We start from the raw sequence: 20,398 nt of genomic DNA, 5'->3' as shown, positions 1-20,398 counted from the left end.
CATCTCTAATGGATTTATCTGTAGTGATTGTGTTTAATGCTGCAGAAGTTAGTAAAATGAAGAGAAATTGGCAGCAAATGCATAATGAAAATAGGCCTTTCATGGATTTTGACTCTTTTTTTTTTTTGAATTGGTAATCTTAATGCCTTTGAGCCTCAACATAGTTGACACAAAAATTAATAACAATACATTTATTTGATTGACAAAGTTGAGTTTTCCTGCCCACCACTTTAGAATCAACAAGTCATGTTCAATATTCCTTTTAAACAGAATATGAAAAGAAAAACTTTTTTATTGAAATAATAGAGTCAGGCACACCTGGACTAATTACACTACCAAACACTTGTTTTTTAGAAAATATTTTCTTCCATCCTATTAAATACACCCCTAATATTTATTTTTTTTGCCTACTCTGAGGTTTGAATTTGAGACTCATAATTACCGAGCAACTTTGTGGACTACTAGACTACATCTCTTGGATGTGAAATATGAAGTGGATTTTGAAAGCGTCTTAAGGAGATGATCCATTATTTGATTTTCGATAACACGAGTCGTTTGATTCAAAACAAGGTTAGGTCAAGATTATAAAGATTATAATTTTGTGGTTATTACTGGGATAAATAATCTCATCTTTTATATGAGATATATAGATAATTTCATAATTTTGGTATGAATTTTATATCGGAAATAACCCCAAATCTCTTCAACCAAGCAAATCCTTATTAATAAAGGTCTATCACGGCTTCTTTGTTTAATTAATTTAATTTACTGATTAGTTGAGTAATAATTATTTCAACTTTTCTATTGAGAGAGGCCATAGAGGCGGCTAATTAGAGTTTCAAAGTTGCACGCTGTTGACTAATCATGATTAAAATAATGATCCGATGTGATTTTCGAACTATTAGAACTTAATCATGATTTAAATTATTGCATATTGTTACCTCATTTTATTACCTAAACATGCTAAATTACGACCTGTTTGGTCAAATTTTCAAAATTTACCCATTTTGAAAAGTTGTTTTTTTATACAAATACTTTTTTAAAGTTTTTTGTGGATCAAAGCAAATTTGTGTTTGACTCATCACTTTGAAAATCACTTTTTCTTGGCCAAGGTTCCGAAAGTACTTAGGAGAAAAAACTACAATATTTCTTAAGCTTACTTTACAACTCAAAAATACTTTTTTTTTTCTTTCTAAACGCTTGACCAAAAACCACTAACTCTCTAAAATTATTGCACACTGTTACCTCATTTTTTCCTTTCATATTGTAAAGTCACCATATAACAAGATACCAAGGAAAAATAATAAAAAAGGCAGGTTTTTGTCATGCTGCAAACATGATAAGAGCATTACTATTATCATATATACAGTAGAACTCATATTGACAATATGAAAAAAGTGTGTACATTTCAAAAAATTTCCAATTGGAATTTTATGTTTATCTTGGCTCTAGTACTGTTATCGACACGCTGCTACTTACATATACTTCATCAGCTGATGACTCTGTTGATTCCATAGAATTCCTCTCTATGAAAAAACCAGGTTGCTTTGGTTGAGGAAGAGCTAGACCTTCATTGCCTAACCAGAAAACTACTGATGCCATTGTAGGCCTATCCTCGGGGAGTTTTTGGACGCATAACAAACCAACCTGGATGCATCTCAACACTTGAGATTCTGAAAATGATTCTTTGATATATTCGTCTATCAGTTCCAACGCGTTGCCTTCAATCCAAAGTAGCCATGCCTAAATTACAAACAGAACAACACATTTATACAGTTGTAATCACAATAGAAAGCTAAGAGTGAATAAAGGGAACGAAGTTTTGTTCCATATATATGTGCTTACATGTCCCAAGAGATTGTGATGATGCTCCATATGACAAAATTTTCTGTTCTTTCTGCCACTAACTATTTCAAGAATGATTACGCCGATACTGAATACATCTGATTTCACTGAATATTTCCCATCAACAGCATACTCCGGAGACATATATCCACTGCATCAACTCAATATATTTATGCTCATGATGTACTGATTAAATGTAATAAAGGTTCTATGATTTAAACATGTGTAGAACTTACTATGTCCCTATTACTCTCTTAGTTTTTCCTTCCTCTTGGTCTCCACCAAAAATTTTGGCAAGGCCGAAGTCAGAAATTTTGGCATTCATGTCACTATCTAATAAAATGTTGCTGGTCTTGAGATCTCAGTGAATAATTCTTAATCTTGAATCCTGGTGAAGGTAAAGAAGACCGCGAGATATTCCCATAGCAATTTCAAAACGATTCTTCCATCCAAGTGAAGCTTTTCTGCTTGGATCTGCACAATGTAGAACTAATCATTGAGTGATCAGAGATATTGAAGACTTGTCAAGTACTAGTATAGCCAATAAGTCACGAAAAAGCAGACCAAAAATGAAATAGTCCAAGCTAGCGTTGGGCATGAACTCATAGATTAGCATCCGTTCTTCTCCTTCAAGGCAGCAACCCAATAGCTTGACAAGATTCCTATGTTGCAACTTGGAAATGAGAACGATTTCATTTTTTAACTCTTGAATGCCTTGTCCAGAATTCTCCGATAGCCTCTTTACTGCTATTGCTTGTCCATTTGGTAGGATACCCTGCAATTTTCTATCAAGGATTAAAGATGGCACTTCTAACTAGAAGTTGAAGATCAAAGTTAATTTACCTTGTAAACTGGTCCAAAGCCGCCTTCCCCAATCACATTAGCAGAAGAGAAGTTCCCAGTGGCACTAGTAACAGTAACTAAATCAAACAATGGAAGCTCCATGTCCTCATTTTCAACTTTTGAACCTGTCAATATACATTCACCTGCCACAAACATGATATCAATGAGAATTTGGTAAAGGCGAACAATGTCAGCCAGATAGACAAGAGTACCTCAGCTATATTNGTAACTAAATCAAACAATGGAAGCTCCATATCCTCATTTTCAACTTTTGAACCTGTCAATATACATTCGCCTGCCACAAACATGATATCAATGAGAATTTGGTAAAGGCGAACAATGTCAGCCAGATAGACAAGAGTACCTCAGCTATATTACCTATTCTTCTTCTTCTTTTCCTTCTTTGGAAGTAAAACCAAGCTAAAAAGCTGAGGATAAGTGTTGCTACCACTGCTGAAATGACACCAATCAGGACTGACCTCTTTCTCCTCCGTGTCCTGTCTGAACATGTTCTATATTAGTTCATAATCAGTATTCAATTTACATATGAGTTAGGCATATCAGTAGTTAATTGCATTGATTGTATTACTTCTTATTTTGTTATGAAGCCCTGCAGACTTTGTAACTTGTTGACCAGGGCATTCAATCAACAAGATTACTGAAAAAGTAGTCAATGTTTAATTGATTTCAAGCTGCATTGTTAAATCGGAAATCTTCTTTGAAAGATGACACCTATTAAAGTACAGTGTCACTGATTACAAGCGGCACTACTAAGGACAGAATGCATATGATTACCACCTGCTGTCAACAGCCTTGATCTGTCATGAAATTATTCAAATGCTCTTTGCAGCAAGCTACTTCCATTCCAGTACCACAGAAAATGAAATCGCCATATTACCAACTACTAAAGCACCTAATCAACCTTAATGTCCATCATGTAAGTAAAGTAGGTAGCAGAGTTCCTTCAATTCTAAAGAGTTAGTGCATTTATGCAGAGTAGGGTCATTACCTAATTCTGAAGCAGCTACTCTCACATACAGATTTTGCTCATTTTGGCTGAACTCTCGTATATCTATGAGTTCTCCAAACCATAGTAAGCATCCACTTCCGCCATTTCTAACATCAAGATCTGAGTAGGCTGTACAATTGCAATCAGCTAAGCACATTTTCTCGCATTCTTCAAGGTTCATTCTCTCATTATACCAGGAGTTTCTAGAATCCGGCATCTTGATACCCGTAAATTTAAGAAAACCATCATGGGTACAATTTAAAGAAGTTCTCCTTACGCAACCACTAGACCAGTCTGCTGCAGAATCTTGAGGATACCTGTTAAGGCAAGAAAATAATTACATGTGTTTGGTCCAAGAAAAAGAATCAAGCACACACATGAGGGGTGTGTGAAAACATAACTTAGTAATCAAAATTCAAAAGTGCACTCTCTCTGATAGCTTAACGCGAGATGATCACATAGTTTAACAAATACAAACCTAGGCTCAAAACCTTTCAAGCAGTCACATGGAGGGGAGTTATTGATGTTGCAACTTGAATAAGGTCCGCATAAAGCAAAACGATCACAATTATCAAGTTGTGCTGTCAAGTAGAGAAACCAGCTCTGAGTATGCTCAATCCATGTTAAGTGTTGTATCATCCCATCCGGGTTGAGCACCACCCTGGTGGGCATAGAGTCATTCTTAAGCTCGTATTTGAAGTAAATTTCCTTCTGAGTGATAACAAACTCGAACGTGTAATACAATGTTGGTTTATTACTAGGACTACTAGAAAATGCAGCACCAGTCCATGGCCCTGAGCTAAACACTACAGATGAATTTCTCATCAAGAACAATTGAGGATATCCATGTGAATCAACACGATCTACATATTCACCAGGAGTAGGATCATCCGTGCTCTTCCATGATGTTACATACCTATCCATGCCCGTAACCAAATCTATTCCTACCTTCATTCCAGGTAATAAAGTATTTCCTGGATAATCAAAACTCTGCCACGCCAAATTAATTCGCTGATCTCTGTCATTTCCATCACTAACAAGAAGGTTCGCGGAATCCAGGAGCTGTGCTTTTGGATTCTTTAACGATCTTGATGAGTTTGATGACCAAATTGAGACATTGGATTTATCAACAAGTACAAGAATTCCATTGGGATTAAGTGTTAACACTCCTGAAGTGTCATTAAGTGGAATGTTTCTGTTTGCAACCCACACAACAGTTGTAGGTGATATCTTCTTGTACCATATGCCAACGTAACGATTCTTCGAATTTCCAGGGCTGAAAAATCCAAGCTCATAAATTCCTCCAGCTGAAACAATTGTGTCACCATCTCTAATGGATTTATCTGTAGTGATTTTGTCTATTGCTGCAGAAGTTAGTAACATGAAGAGAAATTGACAGCAAATGAAGAGCCTCAACATAGCTGACACAAAAAACAAAATCAATACTATTGATTGTCAAGCTTAACTTTTTCCTGTCCACCAGTTTAGAATCAGAAAGTCATGTCTACAATATTCGACTTATAAATAATAGGCTAAATATCGCGATAGCCCCTTAACCACATTCGACTTATAAAATAATAGGCTAAATGTCGCGATAGTCCGTTAAACTTGACATGTATTATAAGTTACACATTCAAACTTAACTTAGGTAGTGATCAAATAAACACTTTAATTTGATAGAGGTAAAACTCACTCGCCGTTGACATGTTAAACCAATCAATGATCGACAACTGTATTTTTAACTAATAATTACCCACCGCAATTTTGCAGTAGACTCCACGAATTAAAAGCTTGAAATAGTCAAACCCAATAATAAAAAAAAATTAGTAGAATTTACTGACCTTGATATCAATTTGGACCATTTTGAAGACTCTTTTTATGTTGATGAGACAGGTGAGGATTAAAAATGGCACAATAGGCTGGGCTCAGAGATGGAATTTCCAACATGATTAAATTCATATATAGAGCTCAAATTTACTCCAACAAATTTTTTTTTCATATTCAGAATTTGAATTCGAGACCTCTAATTAAAAATGAAATATTTTCCATGCCACACATTTGAGTAAATCATTTTTTCAAGTTATTTTTTCTTGGGGAGAAAGGTTAGCTTTGTGTAATAAATATAGAGATGGGGTAGAGGTGATAACTTATTGTTAAAACTTTGTCGGCATAGTCAACCGGCTTTTGTCTGGATGCAATGGGTTTATTTTATGACTGGTGTGATCGGATCAATTTGAGCCTATCTCGAGTAATTTTATGAAATACGTGTTAATCTTTTGGGTTAGTTTGGATACATTTGTAGATGGATCCAAACTTAAAAATTCAATGAATTAAATTTTTATTTTTTTTAAATTCAGTTTACTATAGTGTTAGAATGTGGAATTAGGGGTTTAGATTTAATATTTTTTGAGATTTTAATAAATTTTTATATGTATGTACTTATACTTGGTGTCAAAAATTTAAGATTCAAATGAACTTATCTTGACTAATTTTATGATGTACATGCTATCTTGCATCATTCATATATAAGATGCAAGACCTTTTACATAAAATAAAATCGTTTGATATTTTTAATTTTACCTCGTGATTTTCAATTTAATAACTATTACATTATATTATTAGGTGTAAAATGTAAAAATCATTTTCCCTTAATTTTAAGGAAACGAACTAATATTTGCTTTCCAAAAACTCTATAGGCGGCTAACAGCCTAAGACTATAGTTTTCAAAGTTGTAATCTTTTGACTTCCCATATTATAATCTGATCAAATGTATATATAATCTTTAATTAATTTATGTATTTCTTTATTTCTCTGATCTTGAGTCTTTATAACGTTAATGAATTATTTAGTGTTAAATCGTTTCATTAATGTTGTATTGTGTTGAATTCATAATGTTATTTCATATTTGAGAGTGATATAATTCAAACAATAACCTAAAAATACATACACTTAATCGAATATTATAAAAATCAAAATTAAAATTCATCATTAATTAAGAGATTAAAAGTGCAAAATTATCCCTAAAATCGATTTATGTTTTTTTTTTAATAATTTTTTAAAGAGACAAATATTTGACCAAATCTTTTAAGTGAAGTGACAGATTAAAAAAATACAACGAAATATTTTTTCCGTTTCCTAATGTAATTAATCAGGTCAAAATAACTAATTCCAGCTTTCACGGTTGACACATTCATTTCTTTTTTTTTCCCTTTAAATTGTAAATCGTTATGAAGTCATTTTCAACCAAAAAAAAAAAGTCACCATATTATAATATTATACTGAGAAAAAATAAAAACAAAAAGACAAGTTTTGTCATGCTGCAAATATAATTTTCTACTTGAACTCTTGCAATTTGCTCTTTAACTGTTAGAAAATAATTTTCACGTTATATATAAAATATAATATTCAAGGAGATTTTGATATATATCGATAGAGACCAAAATGAAGATATATGGTTTTCTAATATTAACAATTTTTTAAACTACCTTTGTTTCGGGATTTAATTTTAGTAATTTATTTTTTCCCAAAATAGTATTCCCCAGTTCTTATTTATATGTCACTATTTTTTATTCCACGTGCATTAAGAAATTAAATAAGTTTACCATTCTATCCTTGTTTAATTTTTTTTGAAGTCAAACTTTTCAATCAATGAATATGAATTAATTTATTTTGATTAATTAATTTGACCAATGAACATTATTCATTTAGTTTTTGTATGTTAGTCAAATATATACTTTCAAGACTAATAATTCACGGGGTAAAATAGGAAGAATGTTATAATTTATGCATTGATTTTATGAAATGACAAATATTATGAATCAACTATTTATAATAAGAATGACATATATGTTTGAACCATTAATTTCAGTTGGTTGGAAACTTAAAAATTAGAATTATTGGACATTTTATTATTGGACTGACATTTATTAACATGCGGCTGGGCTGACGATTGCCCAGTTCTTTCATCAATGTGAGATTGGTTTATTAATGTCAAGATTCAAGAACCATCCGAATCATTCTGTCAATTTGTGCAAAAGAGGCCTAAATATTTATTTGCATTTGATATTTACGTTAAATTATATTATTTATAATTTATTTGATTAAACTTATTGACAAACACAAACAGTTTTTTATTATAAGTATTTCTCAAAAATAAGTTAATTTTGAAAGTTTGAATTGCAAACAAGGTATTTCTTCCTCTGTTTCATGTTATTTGTCCACTTTCTTCTTTGCATGCTCTTTAAACAAGCTAATTTTATTCACATTTTATAATTAATGCATTTTATTTATGTGCCTTATCGATCAAGATTAGTAATGGAGGAACTTTGCAATATTAATACTTTCAAAAAGAATTAATTAAATGAAAAGTGAATTTTTTAAAATAAATTCTATTTTCTGTCATGACAAGTAACTTGAATCAACTATTTTTAATAATATGAGCAAATAATATGAGACGGATTAAGTATTATAGATAACTAGTAAAATTATCCATGCTTCACTCGGAAATTTAATATCACTGAATTTATAAAATAATACTTAAAATCTATGAGTCATTAAAACTAAAATACTATATTATCTTACATACAAGATTACATATAACAAACATTAATAATGTAAAGGAAGATGATAATTATAATATCTTATCATTTATCCTTCAATCAATCATCTTTAATTTAATTTTATGATTTATCTTTTTGCCCAGGAAGTGTTATTACTTGATATTTTTGGGGATTCAAATGAACATCAACCATACCGGAGATATTAATAAATAAAAAATCGTTGGTGAAGGGATAAATAAATTTTAAAAGGATGAAACAAATGAACAAATATTCCAATTCTAACATGTAAAAAGTTCAGCTCTATCTTTTGCTTTACATATATCATTTTAAAGTTTCCCATTTAAATGTATCATAAGTAATTATTAAAATAAAAAATTAAAGGGAGAATGTATCATATTGGACAACAATTCAACTTATTATATATACTTGAAAGGGAAAAAGATTACACAAATTATTCAGTTTGTTTGGGTGTTTTTTAAAAATCAACATACCCGAGTGATGTAGTTCAATTTGAAACTACACCTCTATTTCAATCACAGCGTCGAGAAACACATCTATTGCTTTAAGAAAGTTTTTACAACTTGCAGTAAACTTGAGAATCTGTCCATACTTCATATTGAATATGAGCAATAAATTTATTGTGTAGTTATCTATGTCTTTGGGATTAAAAGAGGCTACAGTCTAGTCATATTCCTCTATAGGTCATCCGGCACATCCTTGAACCCATGTCAAATGTTTATTAATTCTTGTCTTCTTTTCCTGGTTCACTTCGCACATCAAGATGAGATAAAGTTTTTAAGGTCTTTCTGTCCTTACAATGACATACCAAATTTGAATTTTGTCTTCAAGAGATAATAGTATAGATCTTTAAGGAATTTTTTTGCTGTACCTTCAACAATTTCAGTAGAGAAAACTTGAGTGAATACTCAAGTAACGTGTGTTGTTTAATCTGTACTAACAAATACTTAAACAATAATTTGCTGAAACATAAATAACAAAGTTTAAAACATGTACTCAAAAACAACAATTAATAACATAAGCATAAATTAATGACTGTAAAAAAACATACCAGGATCTGTAACAATAGGATGAAACAGAAAGGAAAAAATTGTATGTGAATATTTAATTGTATAGAAGAAGAAGAAGAAAAAGTTCAGAATTTTTGTTGTTTTAAAATGAGAGGAAATCCCTCTATTTATAGCGAGACAACAAAGGGTAGTGTGAACAAATGTTTATTGTGCCTTATCGGAAAGGTCACAACTCTTTGGAAAAGTTACAACTCTTCGGAAAGGTCATAACCTTTCATAAAAGTCGCAACTCTTCATAGAAGTTACAACTTTTCATATAAGTCGCAACTTTTCATAAAAGTCACAACTTTTCGTTAAAATCGCAACTTTTCATGAAAGGAGATAAATTAAAAAACGAATCTTGGTTTGTGGTGGTGTCACGTAGGCGGGCCTAGGATCCTCTTTTTTTTATATATATATATATATGATTAAGTGAATAAATGAAATAAATATGCATTTTAGTTAATTATAGTAATGTGATAGAAATTCAACAAATACATAACTATATATTTATTGATTTGACGTAAAAACAAAATATGGATTATTATTATTCTTATTTTAATCGAAAGAGACTTCATGATCTGAACGTGATGAAATGGGCATATGGGCTGAAACCTACTTATATCCCTTCTAATATTATTAATCTTTCTATTTTTTATTTTTATTTTTATGGCTCTTTAATTTCTATCAAACTACAGGTTACATAAATTATTTTAGCCACTAGCCTTGCTTACCGACAAAGTAACATACTTTCGGTAAGCCCACTTGCTTTAATAATACAAAATATTTTTTCTCAGTTATTGACAGCTAACACTCTAATAATACAAATAAAATCTTCTTGATCATTAAATTGTGATTCATGTTATGCAATATTTTATCTGACATTAAAGGGCATGATGAAGAGGTTCATTTGATCAATTCCCTTACACTATGCAAATAGGATCCATTTTATAATAATATATATAAATTATTGAATCCTCATAGCATTAGTAACATTTATAGTACTGTAGTAGTAAGTGTTGGGCAACATCAACATTTTGTCTGTGGCAATGCCATGATGGTGGCTAAGGTGGCCCAGATTAGAGTCATGATCGAACATAGTGTTTATTTGGTGGACTAAATTAAGAAATAGAGTTGATCTTTATTAGCGATTATAATTTTTGGCATGATAGTAAGCAATTGATCCTACTAAGTGATACCAAGAGCAACATGGCTTTGCTTTCGACTATGGCTATAGCGTTTGGCACAATGGTAAACACATCTACTCAAATGAAAGAGATTGATGTATTAGATGCAACTAGTACATTTGTTTCTTATTACAATATCCAACGTATCTGATTGGTTTTGAGCGTTGACAATTGAGTATGTGTTAGGATCAAGTGTTTACAGTCATATCAAAAATTGTAACTTTTAGCAAAAACACAAGTTTATTTTTTAACTAAGTTCACCAAGCAAACGTCATGTTTGATCATTACTCCGATCCAAGCCACCTTAGTTCCTAGTGGGCCTTGCCATCTAGGCAGGGTGTTAGCATTACCCAATTATTGTTGTTGTAATAGATCTAGAATGCCTAAGCTAACTTAAAGCACGAGACCTGTAGTACTAATCTAACTTCTTGATGACACTAATTAATCAGCATGGTTTTTATTTCATAGAGTTGAATATGCATGATTATGCAAAAGCTTACATGTATACATTTTAATTTATTTTTACCTATGTATATACATAGTTTGAGCTAAGCAGTTGAACCCAGAGAACTCGCACTAGTACTGACTCTACATTGTTCCATCATTTAACATGTCATGGCAGTTTGTAGCTCACGCGTGTGGTTTGCCTGACTCGTGCACGAGCAACACTTATGCCAACTAAAGGTGTCTCAACGATAGTTAATGTGTCTAATCAGTGGCGGACCCAGGATTTTTATGAAGTGGGTTTAAGATATAAAAATATACTTAATATTATTTGTAATTTTTATGAGGCTAACAACATACATATCTGACTATACTAAACAATGTTAATACATTTGAAAAAAATTACATTGACTTATGAATGAGACGGTACATAATAAAATGGACGAAAAACTAGGCTTCAATATAAACTAAGAAAAGAAAAGAATATTATGAATGATTTCTCTTCATTCAACATTTAACAAATAAAAACAAAATATTAAACAAAATAATTATAACCTTAATTTCAGAATCAAATATATAGAAATATACTTAATATTATTTGTTGATTTTAGAATGATAAGGGATTTTATAGTTGAAGAAATAAAAAATAACCACAATAATCATATATGTATATATAAAGACTAGAATCAAGAGCGAAAAACATTCAACAAAGAAGAAGACAAAAGGGTTTTTAGAATTGAGAATAATAGGGATTAGTGCCTTTTTAGTTGAGTTTTTTTTTTAAATTAAAACAAAAAGGACAAAATTTGTTGACTATTGGACTTTTAATTGTAAAAGTAAAAAGTTATTCTACTTTTTATAGTTTTTAAGTAACTAAAATGACAAAAATTACACCTACATAGAGGACAAAATTGTGTGTGAACGTTTTATATATCAAAAAACGAATTAAAACTAAAATGTGGCAATGGGGCTTCAATCCCGGGTTGGCTGGGAAAATTGAACCCCCTCAACCACTCAGCTAAGCTTCAGACTTGTGTTAGTGGGTTCAAAATTTAATATATAGATATAAAATTTTAAAAACTGATTAAATATACATATATATACAGTGTTATTTTTCAACGAAGTGGGTTCATATGAATCCACTTGAACCACTGTAGGTCCGCCCCTGTGTCTAACTAGCTCGAAGTTNTTATCATCATGCCAAAAGTTATAGCTTATAGTAAAGACACAACTTTATTTCTTAACTAAATCCACCAAACAAATGTCATCATTACTCCAAATCGGGCCAACCTAGTCCTGGTGGGCCTTACCATAGGCATGATATTGACATTATCCAATAGTATGTTATTGTTGTTGTGATAGATCTATAATGCCTATGCTAACTTAAAGCACGAGACCTGTAGTACTAATCTAACTTCTAGTCTCTAGATGACACTAATTAGTCAGCATGGTTTTTGTTTCATAGAGTTGAATATGCATGATTTGCAAAAGCTTATATATGTATACATTTTAATTTATTTTTACCTATGTTTATTCATAGTTTGAGCTAAGCAGTTGAACCCACAGAACTCACACTAGTACTAGCTCTATCATTGTTCCATCATTTAACATGTCATGGCAGTTTGTAGCTCACGTGTGAGGTTTGCCTGACTCGTGCAGGGGCCACACTTATGCCAACTAGAGGTGTGTCTAACTCGTAGTTGGGGACAAATTTGAGTGTCTATTCATATATTTGGCCAATTAATTAACAATGATTAAGCATTATTATCCAACGTTCAATCATATTTAATACTTTTAGAAGTCAAAAGGTATACAACAATGAACAGGTTCAGACCTATCACATCCTAATTGTTAGCTGCCTCTCAATAGTTAGAAGTGAAAAAAATAAAATTGACCTTAGCTTGTCAATGAAAGGAATTGGTGTTTTTTTTGTGTGTTATTAAGTTGAGGCTTTAAGTTTTTCAAAAAATCGAAGGGTACAAATCATCAGAATCATGAAAGGGAAACATTTTTTATTTTCTTGCTCTATATTTCTTTCCATCTTACTAATTTCCACAGCATTAAACTCAATCACAACAGAAAAACCAATTAGAGATGGTGACACAATTGTTTCAGCTGGAGGGGTTTATGAGCTTGGATTTTTCAGCCCTGGAAATTTGAAGAATCGCTACGTTGGCATATGGTTCAAGAAGATAGCAACTAGAACTGTCGTCTGGGTTGCCAACAGAAACATTCCATTGAATGACAATTCAGGAGTGTTATCACTCAATCCCAATGGAATTCTTGTACTTGTTGACAATTCCAATGCCTCAATTTGGTCATCAAACTCATCAAGATCGTTAACGAATCCAAAAGCACGTCTCCTGGATTCCGGTAACCTTGTTGTGAGTGATGGAAATGATAGTGATCCAGAAGTTAATTTCGCGTGGCAGAGTTTTGATTATCCAGGAGATACTTTATTACCTGGGATGAAGCTTGGACGTAATTTGGTAACGGGAATGGATTGGTACATAGAGTCATGGAAGAGCACGGATGATCCTGCTCCTGGTGAATATATAGAACGTCTTGATTCTCATGGATACCCACAATTTTTCGTGTGGAAAAATTCGTCTATAGTATATAGCACAGGGCCATGGAATGGTATATCATTTAGTAGTAGTCCTAAAAATCAACCAGCTATATATTATGCTTTCGAGTTTGTTATTGAACAGAAGGAGATTTACTTTAAATTCGAGCTTAATGAGTCCCTGCCCACCAGGGTGGTGATCAATCAGGCTGGAATGGTAGAACACCTAACATGGATCGAGCGTAATCACAGATGGATAGTCTACGTATCAGCACAATCTGATAATTGTGATCGTTTTGCTTTATGTGGTCCTTATGCAAGTTGCAACATCAATAACTCTCCTCCATGTGACTGCCTGCGAGGTTTCGAGCCTAGGTATTGTTGTGTGACCATCTCATGTAAATGTTTAAGCTATTAGAGAGATCATACTTTTAGTTACTTATTTATGCCTTCACACGACTCCTTTGTCTGTTCCTATACCATGTTAATTCGTTAATTGTGTTTTCACAGGTATCCTGAACAATGGTATGCAGTGGACTGGTCAAATGGTTGTATAAGGAAAACTTCTTTGTCTTGTAACCAAGATGGTTTTCTTAAATTTACGAATATCAAGATGCCGGATTCTAGACACTCCTGGTATAATGTAAGCATGAATCTTGAAGAATGCAAGAATATGTGCTTGGCTGATTGCAATTGTACAGCCTACTCAAATCTTGATATAAGAAATGGCGGAAGTGGATGCTTACTATGGTTCGGTGAACTCATTGATATTAGAGAGTACAACCAAAATGAGCAACACCTGTTTGTGAGAGTTGCTGCTTCAGAATTAGGTAATGACCCTACTCTATACCATTTTCGTGTTCTTTTGCACAATATAAGCACGTCTCCTTAAGGAACTTTACTATCTGATGTCACTGATAGTAACATATGATAGTTGCGGAAGCAATTCATACTGATATTGCCAATTCATATGTCAATTGAAGACTGCTTATGGACTTTTTATTAAACAGATTCAGTCAGGAATCGGAGGGGAAAGAGGTCAGCCCTGATTGCGGTCATTTCAGCACTAGTAGCAACTTCTATCCTCATCTTTCTAGCTTGGTTTACCTTCCAAAGAAAGAACAAAAAAACAGATAAACATACTGGAGGTACTAGAAATTTGTTAACTGTGAATGCTTATTTACCTCCATCTAGCTAGCATTGTTCGACTTTATCAAATGATTGAGGAAAAGTTCAATTATATCATGTCTGTGATTGGAAAATATATGTTGACAGGTTCAGAAGTTGGAAACAAGGACCTTGAGTTGCCATTGTTTGATTTAGTTACTGTTACTGCTGCCACTGAAAATTTCTCTTCTGCAAATGTGATTGGTGAGGGTGGCTTTGGACAGGTTTACAAGGTAAATCATCTTTGATCTTCAACTAAAAGCTAGAAGGGGCATATTTGACCCTTGAGAGAAAATTGCAGGGTATTCTACCAGATGGACTAGAGATAGCAGTAAAGAAGCTATCAACGTATTCTGGACAAGGCGTTCAAGAGTTAAAAAATGAAATTGCTCTCATTTCCAAGCTGCAACATAGGAACCTTGTCAAGCTTTTGGGTTGCTGCCTTGAAGGAGAAGAAAATATGCTAATCTATGAGTTTATGCCCAACTCTAGCTTGGACTGTTTCATTTTTGGTCTGCTTTTCGTGATTCATTAACTAAATATTATTACTTGATAAGTCCTCAATATCTCTGTATCACTCAAGAATTGATTTTACATTGTGCAGATCCAAGCAGAAAAGCTTCACTTGCATGGAAGAATCGCTTTGAAATTTCTGTGGGAATATCTCGAGGTCTTCTTTACCTTCACCAGGACTCAAGATTTAGAATTATTCATAGAGACCTCAAGACCAGCAACATTTTACTAGATGGCGGCATGAATGCCAAAATTGCTGACTTTGGCCTTGCCAAAATTTTTGGCGGAGAACAAGTGGAAGGAAATACTAAGAGAGTGATAGGGACATAGTAAGTTCTACAAATCTTTATGATAGACATTCATACAGTACATGAACTTAAATTTGATGTTGATGCAGTGGATATATGTCGCCAGAGTATGCTGTTGATGGGAAATATTCTGTAAAATCTGATGTATTCAGTATCGGTGTTATCATTCTAGAACTAGTTAGTGGCAGAAGCAACAGGAAATTTCGTCATTTGGAACATTATCACAATCTTTTGGGACATGTAAGCACATATAACACTAAACTTCGTTCCCTTAACTCACTTTTTCTATAGTGAATGCACTAGTATAAATGTGTTCTGTTTGTAATTTAGGCATGGTTACTTTGGACTGAAGACAAAGCGTTGGAACTGATGGACGAATGTTTGAAAGAATCATTTTCAGAATCTCAAGTGTTGAGATGCATTCAGGTTGGTTTGTTGTGCGCCCAAAAACACCCTGAGGATAGGCCTACAATGGCATCAGTAGTTTTCTGGTTGGGAAATGAAGGCCTGGTTCTTCCTCAACCAAAGCAGCCTGGATTTTTTATAGAAAGGAATTCAATGGATTCAACAGAATCAGCTCAATTTATCAGTTAGCTCGTTGTAATCGGTTAAGGGCATTGTGAATTCAAGTTCAATCAACACATATAATATCTAATTAATGAGAAGAAAATCTGAAAGTGTGTACACACATTTCAGCACACGCTTTGTAGCACAATTAATCCGGATTCACACCGAAAAGTCCGACTTTTTGGGAGAAACTAAAGTCTCCTCATCAAAAGTGACTCCATTCAAGAAGTTGAAGATTCTTCTTGTAGCATGGCAAACTATTCTTTATATTTTTTCTCTCAGTTGAATATTAGATGGTGACTTCACAACTTTTTAAAATAAATGCATTAATATTAATAGAAAATAAAAAAGAAATCAGTTCCTTTTTTCTTAGTTCTGCTATTACTAGTCCAAGATGTCACATCGTCATTAATACTAACTCATTTTAGGAAGACTTTAGGCAATTTGCTCCAATACATTTCATGTGTTTACACCAAGAAAATAAACGCATGCCATATGTTTGTATGAATAGTTCTATAGCGCGCAATTGCAAACACCAGGTTAATGGTGGAAATGGGAAGTCAAAGGCATACAACTTTTGACAAGTTCAAACTTTGACATCTAATTCTTGGCAGCAGTTGTTGGCCTTTCATTCAAAAAAGTTTTTTTTTCATTTTATTTATATAAAACATTTTTGGGCATGGTTGTTAATTCTAAACTGAGAAAAAAAGAAGTTATCAGTATCTTTTCTGTGTCAAGGCTTTTTTGAACTTGTCAATCAAAAACATGAGTCAGAATCTATCAAAAGGGCTACTGTTTTTATTCTTTTGCTCACATTTTTTCTTCATCTTACTAATTTCCGCGGCATTAGACACGATCACAACAGATAAATCCATTAGAGATGGTGACACAATTGTTTCAGCTGGTGGGATTTATGAGCTTGGATTTTTCAGTCCTGGAAATCCGAAGAATCGTTACGTCTGCATATGGTACAAGAAGATATCACCTAGAACTGTTGTCTGGGTTGCAAACAGAGATATTCCACTTAATGACAGATCAGGAGTTTTAACACTCAAACCCAATGGGATTCTTGTACTTGTTGATAATTCCAATATCTCAATTTGGTCATCAAACTCATCAAGATCCTTAAAGGATCCAAAAGCACGGATCCTGGATTCCGGGAACCTTGTTGTCAATGATGTAAATGAAAGAGACCTGGAAATTAATTTCGTGTGGCAGAGTTTTGATTATCCAGGAAATACTTTTATACCTGGCATGAAACTTGGACGTAATTTGGTCACGGGCATGGATTGGTACATGTCATCATGGAAGAGCATTGATGATCCTTCTCCTGGTGAATATATAAACCGTCTTGATTCTCATGGATACCCGCAATTGTTTGTGTGGAAAAATTCAACTATAGTGTCTAGCTCAGGGATATGGAAAGGTAATGCATTTACTGTTAGTGCAAATAGTAAACCAAATAATCATTACACTTCCGAGTTTATTATTAATCAGCAGCAAATTTACTACCAATTCAAGCTTAAGAATGAGTCACTGCCCAGCAGGATGGTGCTTAACCCGGAAGGTCTGATAGAACACATAACATGGATTGAGAGCAGTCAGAGTTGGTTTCTCTACTCAACAGTACAATTTGATAACTGTGGTCGTTTTGCTTTATGCGGTCCTTATGCAAGTTGCAACATCAATAACTCCCCTCCATGTGACTGCTTGCAAGGTTTCAATCCTAGGTATTGTTAAAATGAGTGATCATCAAACCTTAAGCTATTAGAGATAACACACTTGATTACTTAGTTATGATTTTACACTCCCCTTCATGTGTGTGCTTGATTCTATTTCTTGGGCCAAGCACATAGATATTATATTGATTACTTAATTATGACTTCACAGGGTTCCTCAACAGTCTGCAGCAGATTGGTCTACTGGTTGTGTTAGGAGAACTTCTTTGGATTGTAACCAAGACGGTTTTCTTAAATTTACGGGCATCAAGATGCCTGATTCTAGAAACTCCTGGTTTAATGAGAGCATTAACCTTGAAGAATGTGAGAAATTATGCTTAGCTGATTGCAACTGTACAGCCTACTCAAATCTTGATGTTAGAAATGGCGGAAGTGGATGCTTACAATGGTTCGGAGATCTCATTGATATTCGAGAGTTGAGCCAAAATGAGCAAAACCTGTTTGTGAGAGTTGCTGCTTCAGAGATAGGTAATGACCCTACTCTGCACCATTTCCTCATTTTGTTGTTCAATATAAATGCACAGCTCTTTAAAACTGGTCAGCAAGTCACTCATTCAGTTCATGGCCAACTCATATGTAAATTGAAGACTGCTTATGAACTAATTATTGAACATATTCAGACAGGAAGCGGAGTAGAAAGATGTCAGTCTTGATTGGTGTCATTTCAGCAGTGGTAGCAACATTTATCCTCAGTTTTTTAGCTTGGTTTTCCTTCCAAAGAAGGAAAAGAAGAATAGGTAAATATAGTTGAGTCACTCTTGTCTACCAACTTTATAAGAAAATTGTCAAGTCTAAATGCTGTGCTGGCTAGGTGAATTTTCTATCTAGCTGACATTGTTTGCCTTTACCAAATTCTCATTGATATCATGTTTGTGGTGGGCAAATGTATATTGACAGGTCCACGTGTTGAAAATGAGGACATGGAGCTTCCATTGTTTGATTTAGTTACTGTTACTAGTGCCACTGGGAACTTCTCTGCTAAGAATGTGATCGGGAAGGGTGGATTTGGACCAGTTTACAAGGTAAATCAACTTTGATCCTCAACGTCTAACTTAATATGGCATGTTTGACACTTGATAGAAATTGCAGGGTATCCTACCAAATGGACAAGAGATAGCAGTAAAGAGGTTATCAAAGCATTCTGGACAAGGCTTTCAAGAGTTAAAAAATGAATTCGTTCTCATTTCCAAGCTGCAACACAGGAACCTTGTTAAGCTTTTGGGTTGCTGCCTTGAAAGAGAAGAAAGGATGCTAATCTATGAGTTTATGCCCAATGCTAGCTTGGACTATTTCATTTTTGGTCTGCTTTTCATGATCCATTAATAAATAGTACTTGATATAAGTCCTCAATATCTCTGCATCACTCAATGATTAGTTCTACATTGTGCAGATCCAAGCAGAAAAACTTCACTTTCATGGAAGAACCGCTTTGAAATTGCTATAGGAATATCTCGAGGTCTTCTTTACCTTCACCAGGACTCAAGATTAAGAATTATTCACAGAGATCTCAAGACCAGCAACATTTTATTAGATACTAACATGAATGCCAAAATTTCTGACTTCGGCCTTGCCAAAATATTTGGTGGAGATCAAGTGGAAGGAAAAACTAAGAGTATAGTAGGGACATTGTAAGTTTCTACACATCTTTAAATCGTATAATCTTTATTATATTAGATCAGTACATGAGCATAAACTTATTGAATTGATGTAGTGGATATATGTCCCCGGAGTATATTGTTGATGGGAAGTATTCAGTAAAATCAGATGTATACAGCATCGGCGTAATCATTCTTGAAATAGTTAGTGGCAGAAGGAACAGGAAATTTCATCATTTGGAACATCTTCACAATCTTTTGGGACATGTAAGCATATACATTACACAACTTCATTCCCTTAATTCGCTCTTAGCTTTCTATTGCGAATACATTTGTATAAATGTGTTGTGTTTGTAATATAGGCATGGTTACTTTGGACTGAAGGCAACGCGTTGGAACTGATGGATGAATGTTTGAAAGAATCATTTTCAGAATCTCAAGTGTTGAGATGCATCCAGGTCGGTTTGTTATGCGTCCAAAAACTCCCAGAGGATAGGCCTATAATGGCATCAGTGGTTTTTTGGTTGGGAAATGAAGGTCTGGTTCTTCCTCAACCAAAGCATCCAGGTTTTTTCACAGAGAGGAATCCAATGGAATCTACTGATGAAGAATGTCTAAGTAACAACGCGACGTTAACAGTTCTTGAGCCAAGATAGACAAATAATCACTATTGGATGTTTTGAAATGTATTTACTTTGTCTTGTTTGTCAAACAGTACTAGTGTATATATGATAGAATATACTAAAAGAGATAGTTTAATGCCAGTGTTCATATCAAGGCAGGGCAAATAATTGATATACACTTCTTGTCTTTGATAATTGAGCAATCAATGGACTAATTATTGGCAAAATTTGTAAACATAAGTAGTTAGAGGAATCTATATCATGCAGGGGCGGATGTACAGTGCTTCGAGGGGGGTCATCCGACCCCCCTCAGTAAAAAAATTACACTATATATATAAGATTGATTTTTTTATGTACATGTATATA

The 20,398-nt window shown here is 33.5% G+C and overlaps 3 protein-coding genes across 6 annotated transcripts in view; 2 read left to right on the top strand and 1 right to left on the bottom strand.

Moving 5' to 3' along the window:
• Positions 1-20,398, bottom strand: part of LOC125876977 (G-type lectin S-receptor-like serine/threonine-protein kinase At4g27290) — a 59,608-nt gene that overhangs the window by 3,527 nt on the left and 35,683 nt on the right. Inside the window, exons 1-3 of one of the 3 annotated variants that reach the window (XM_049558271.1) lie at positions 2,082-2,303; positions 1,846-1,996; positions 1,387-1,743 (exon numbers count right to left, since the gene is read on the bottom strand). In XM_049558271.1, coding sequence (XP_049414228.1) covers positions 1,438-1,743; positions 1,846-1,996; positions 2,082-2,170 — 546 coding nt within the window. In that variant the 5' untranslated portion in view covers positions 2,171-2,303 and the 3' untranslated portion in view covers positions 1,387-1,437. Of the gene's footprint in view, positions 1-1,386; positions 1,744-1,845; positions 1,997-2,081; positions 2,320-2,409; positions 2,621-20,398 lie in introns of those variants that run through there. The other 2 variants (XM_049558270.1, XM_049558272.1) reach the window with 2 other exon arrangements.
• On the top strand, positions 12,939-16,690 carry LOC125876980 (G-type lectin S-receptor-like serine/threonine-protein kinase At4g27290). The gene is made up of 8 exons (XM_049558277.1): positions 12,939-13,895; positions 14,031-14,350; positions 14,531-14,668; positions 14,796-14,920; positions 14,989-15,199; positions 15,292-15,529; positions 15,598-15,748; positions 15,839-16,690. The coding sequence occupies exons 1-8, from the start codon at positions 12,949-12,951 to the stop codon at positions 16,100-16,102; spliced, it is 2,394 nt and encodes a 797-aa protein (XP_049414234.1). The 5' UTR covers positions 12,939-12,948; the 3' UTR covers positions 16,103-16,690.
• LOC125876979 (G-type lectin S-receptor-like serine/threonine-protein kinase At4g27290) lies at positions 16,811-20,205 on the top strand. Of its 2 annotated transcripts, XM_049558275.1 has the most exons (8): positions 16,811-17,805; positions 17,966-18,282; positions 18,435-18,551; positions 18,712-18,836; positions 18,904-19,114; positions 19,205-19,442; positions 19,526-19,676; positions 19,772-20,205. In XM_049558275.1, exons 1-8 carry the CDS (start codon positions 16,841-16,843, stop codon positions 20,063-20,065), a joined length of 2,418 nt encoding a protein of 805 aa, XP_049414232.1. In that variant the 5' UTR covers positions 16,811-16,840; the 3' UTR covers positions 20,066-20,205. The 2 variants fall into 2 exon arrangements, with proteins under 2 accessions (XP_049414232.1, XP_049414233.1); XM_049558276.1 differs by lacking the exon at positions 16,811-17,805 and having other exon boundaries at positions 18,178-18,282; positions 18,439-18,551; positions 19,772-20,203.

Source organism: Solanum stenotomum, chromosome 9 (assembly GCF_019186545.1).
Source record: "Solanum stenotomum isolate F172 chromosome 9, ASM1918654v1, whole genome shotgun sequence".
Classification (NCBI taxonomy): domain Eukaryota; kingdom Viridiplantae; phylum Streptophyta; class Magnoliopsida; order Solanales; family Solanaceae; genus Solanum; species Solanum stenotomum.
This window is presented reverse-complemented; position numbering and strand designations above follow the sequence as displayed.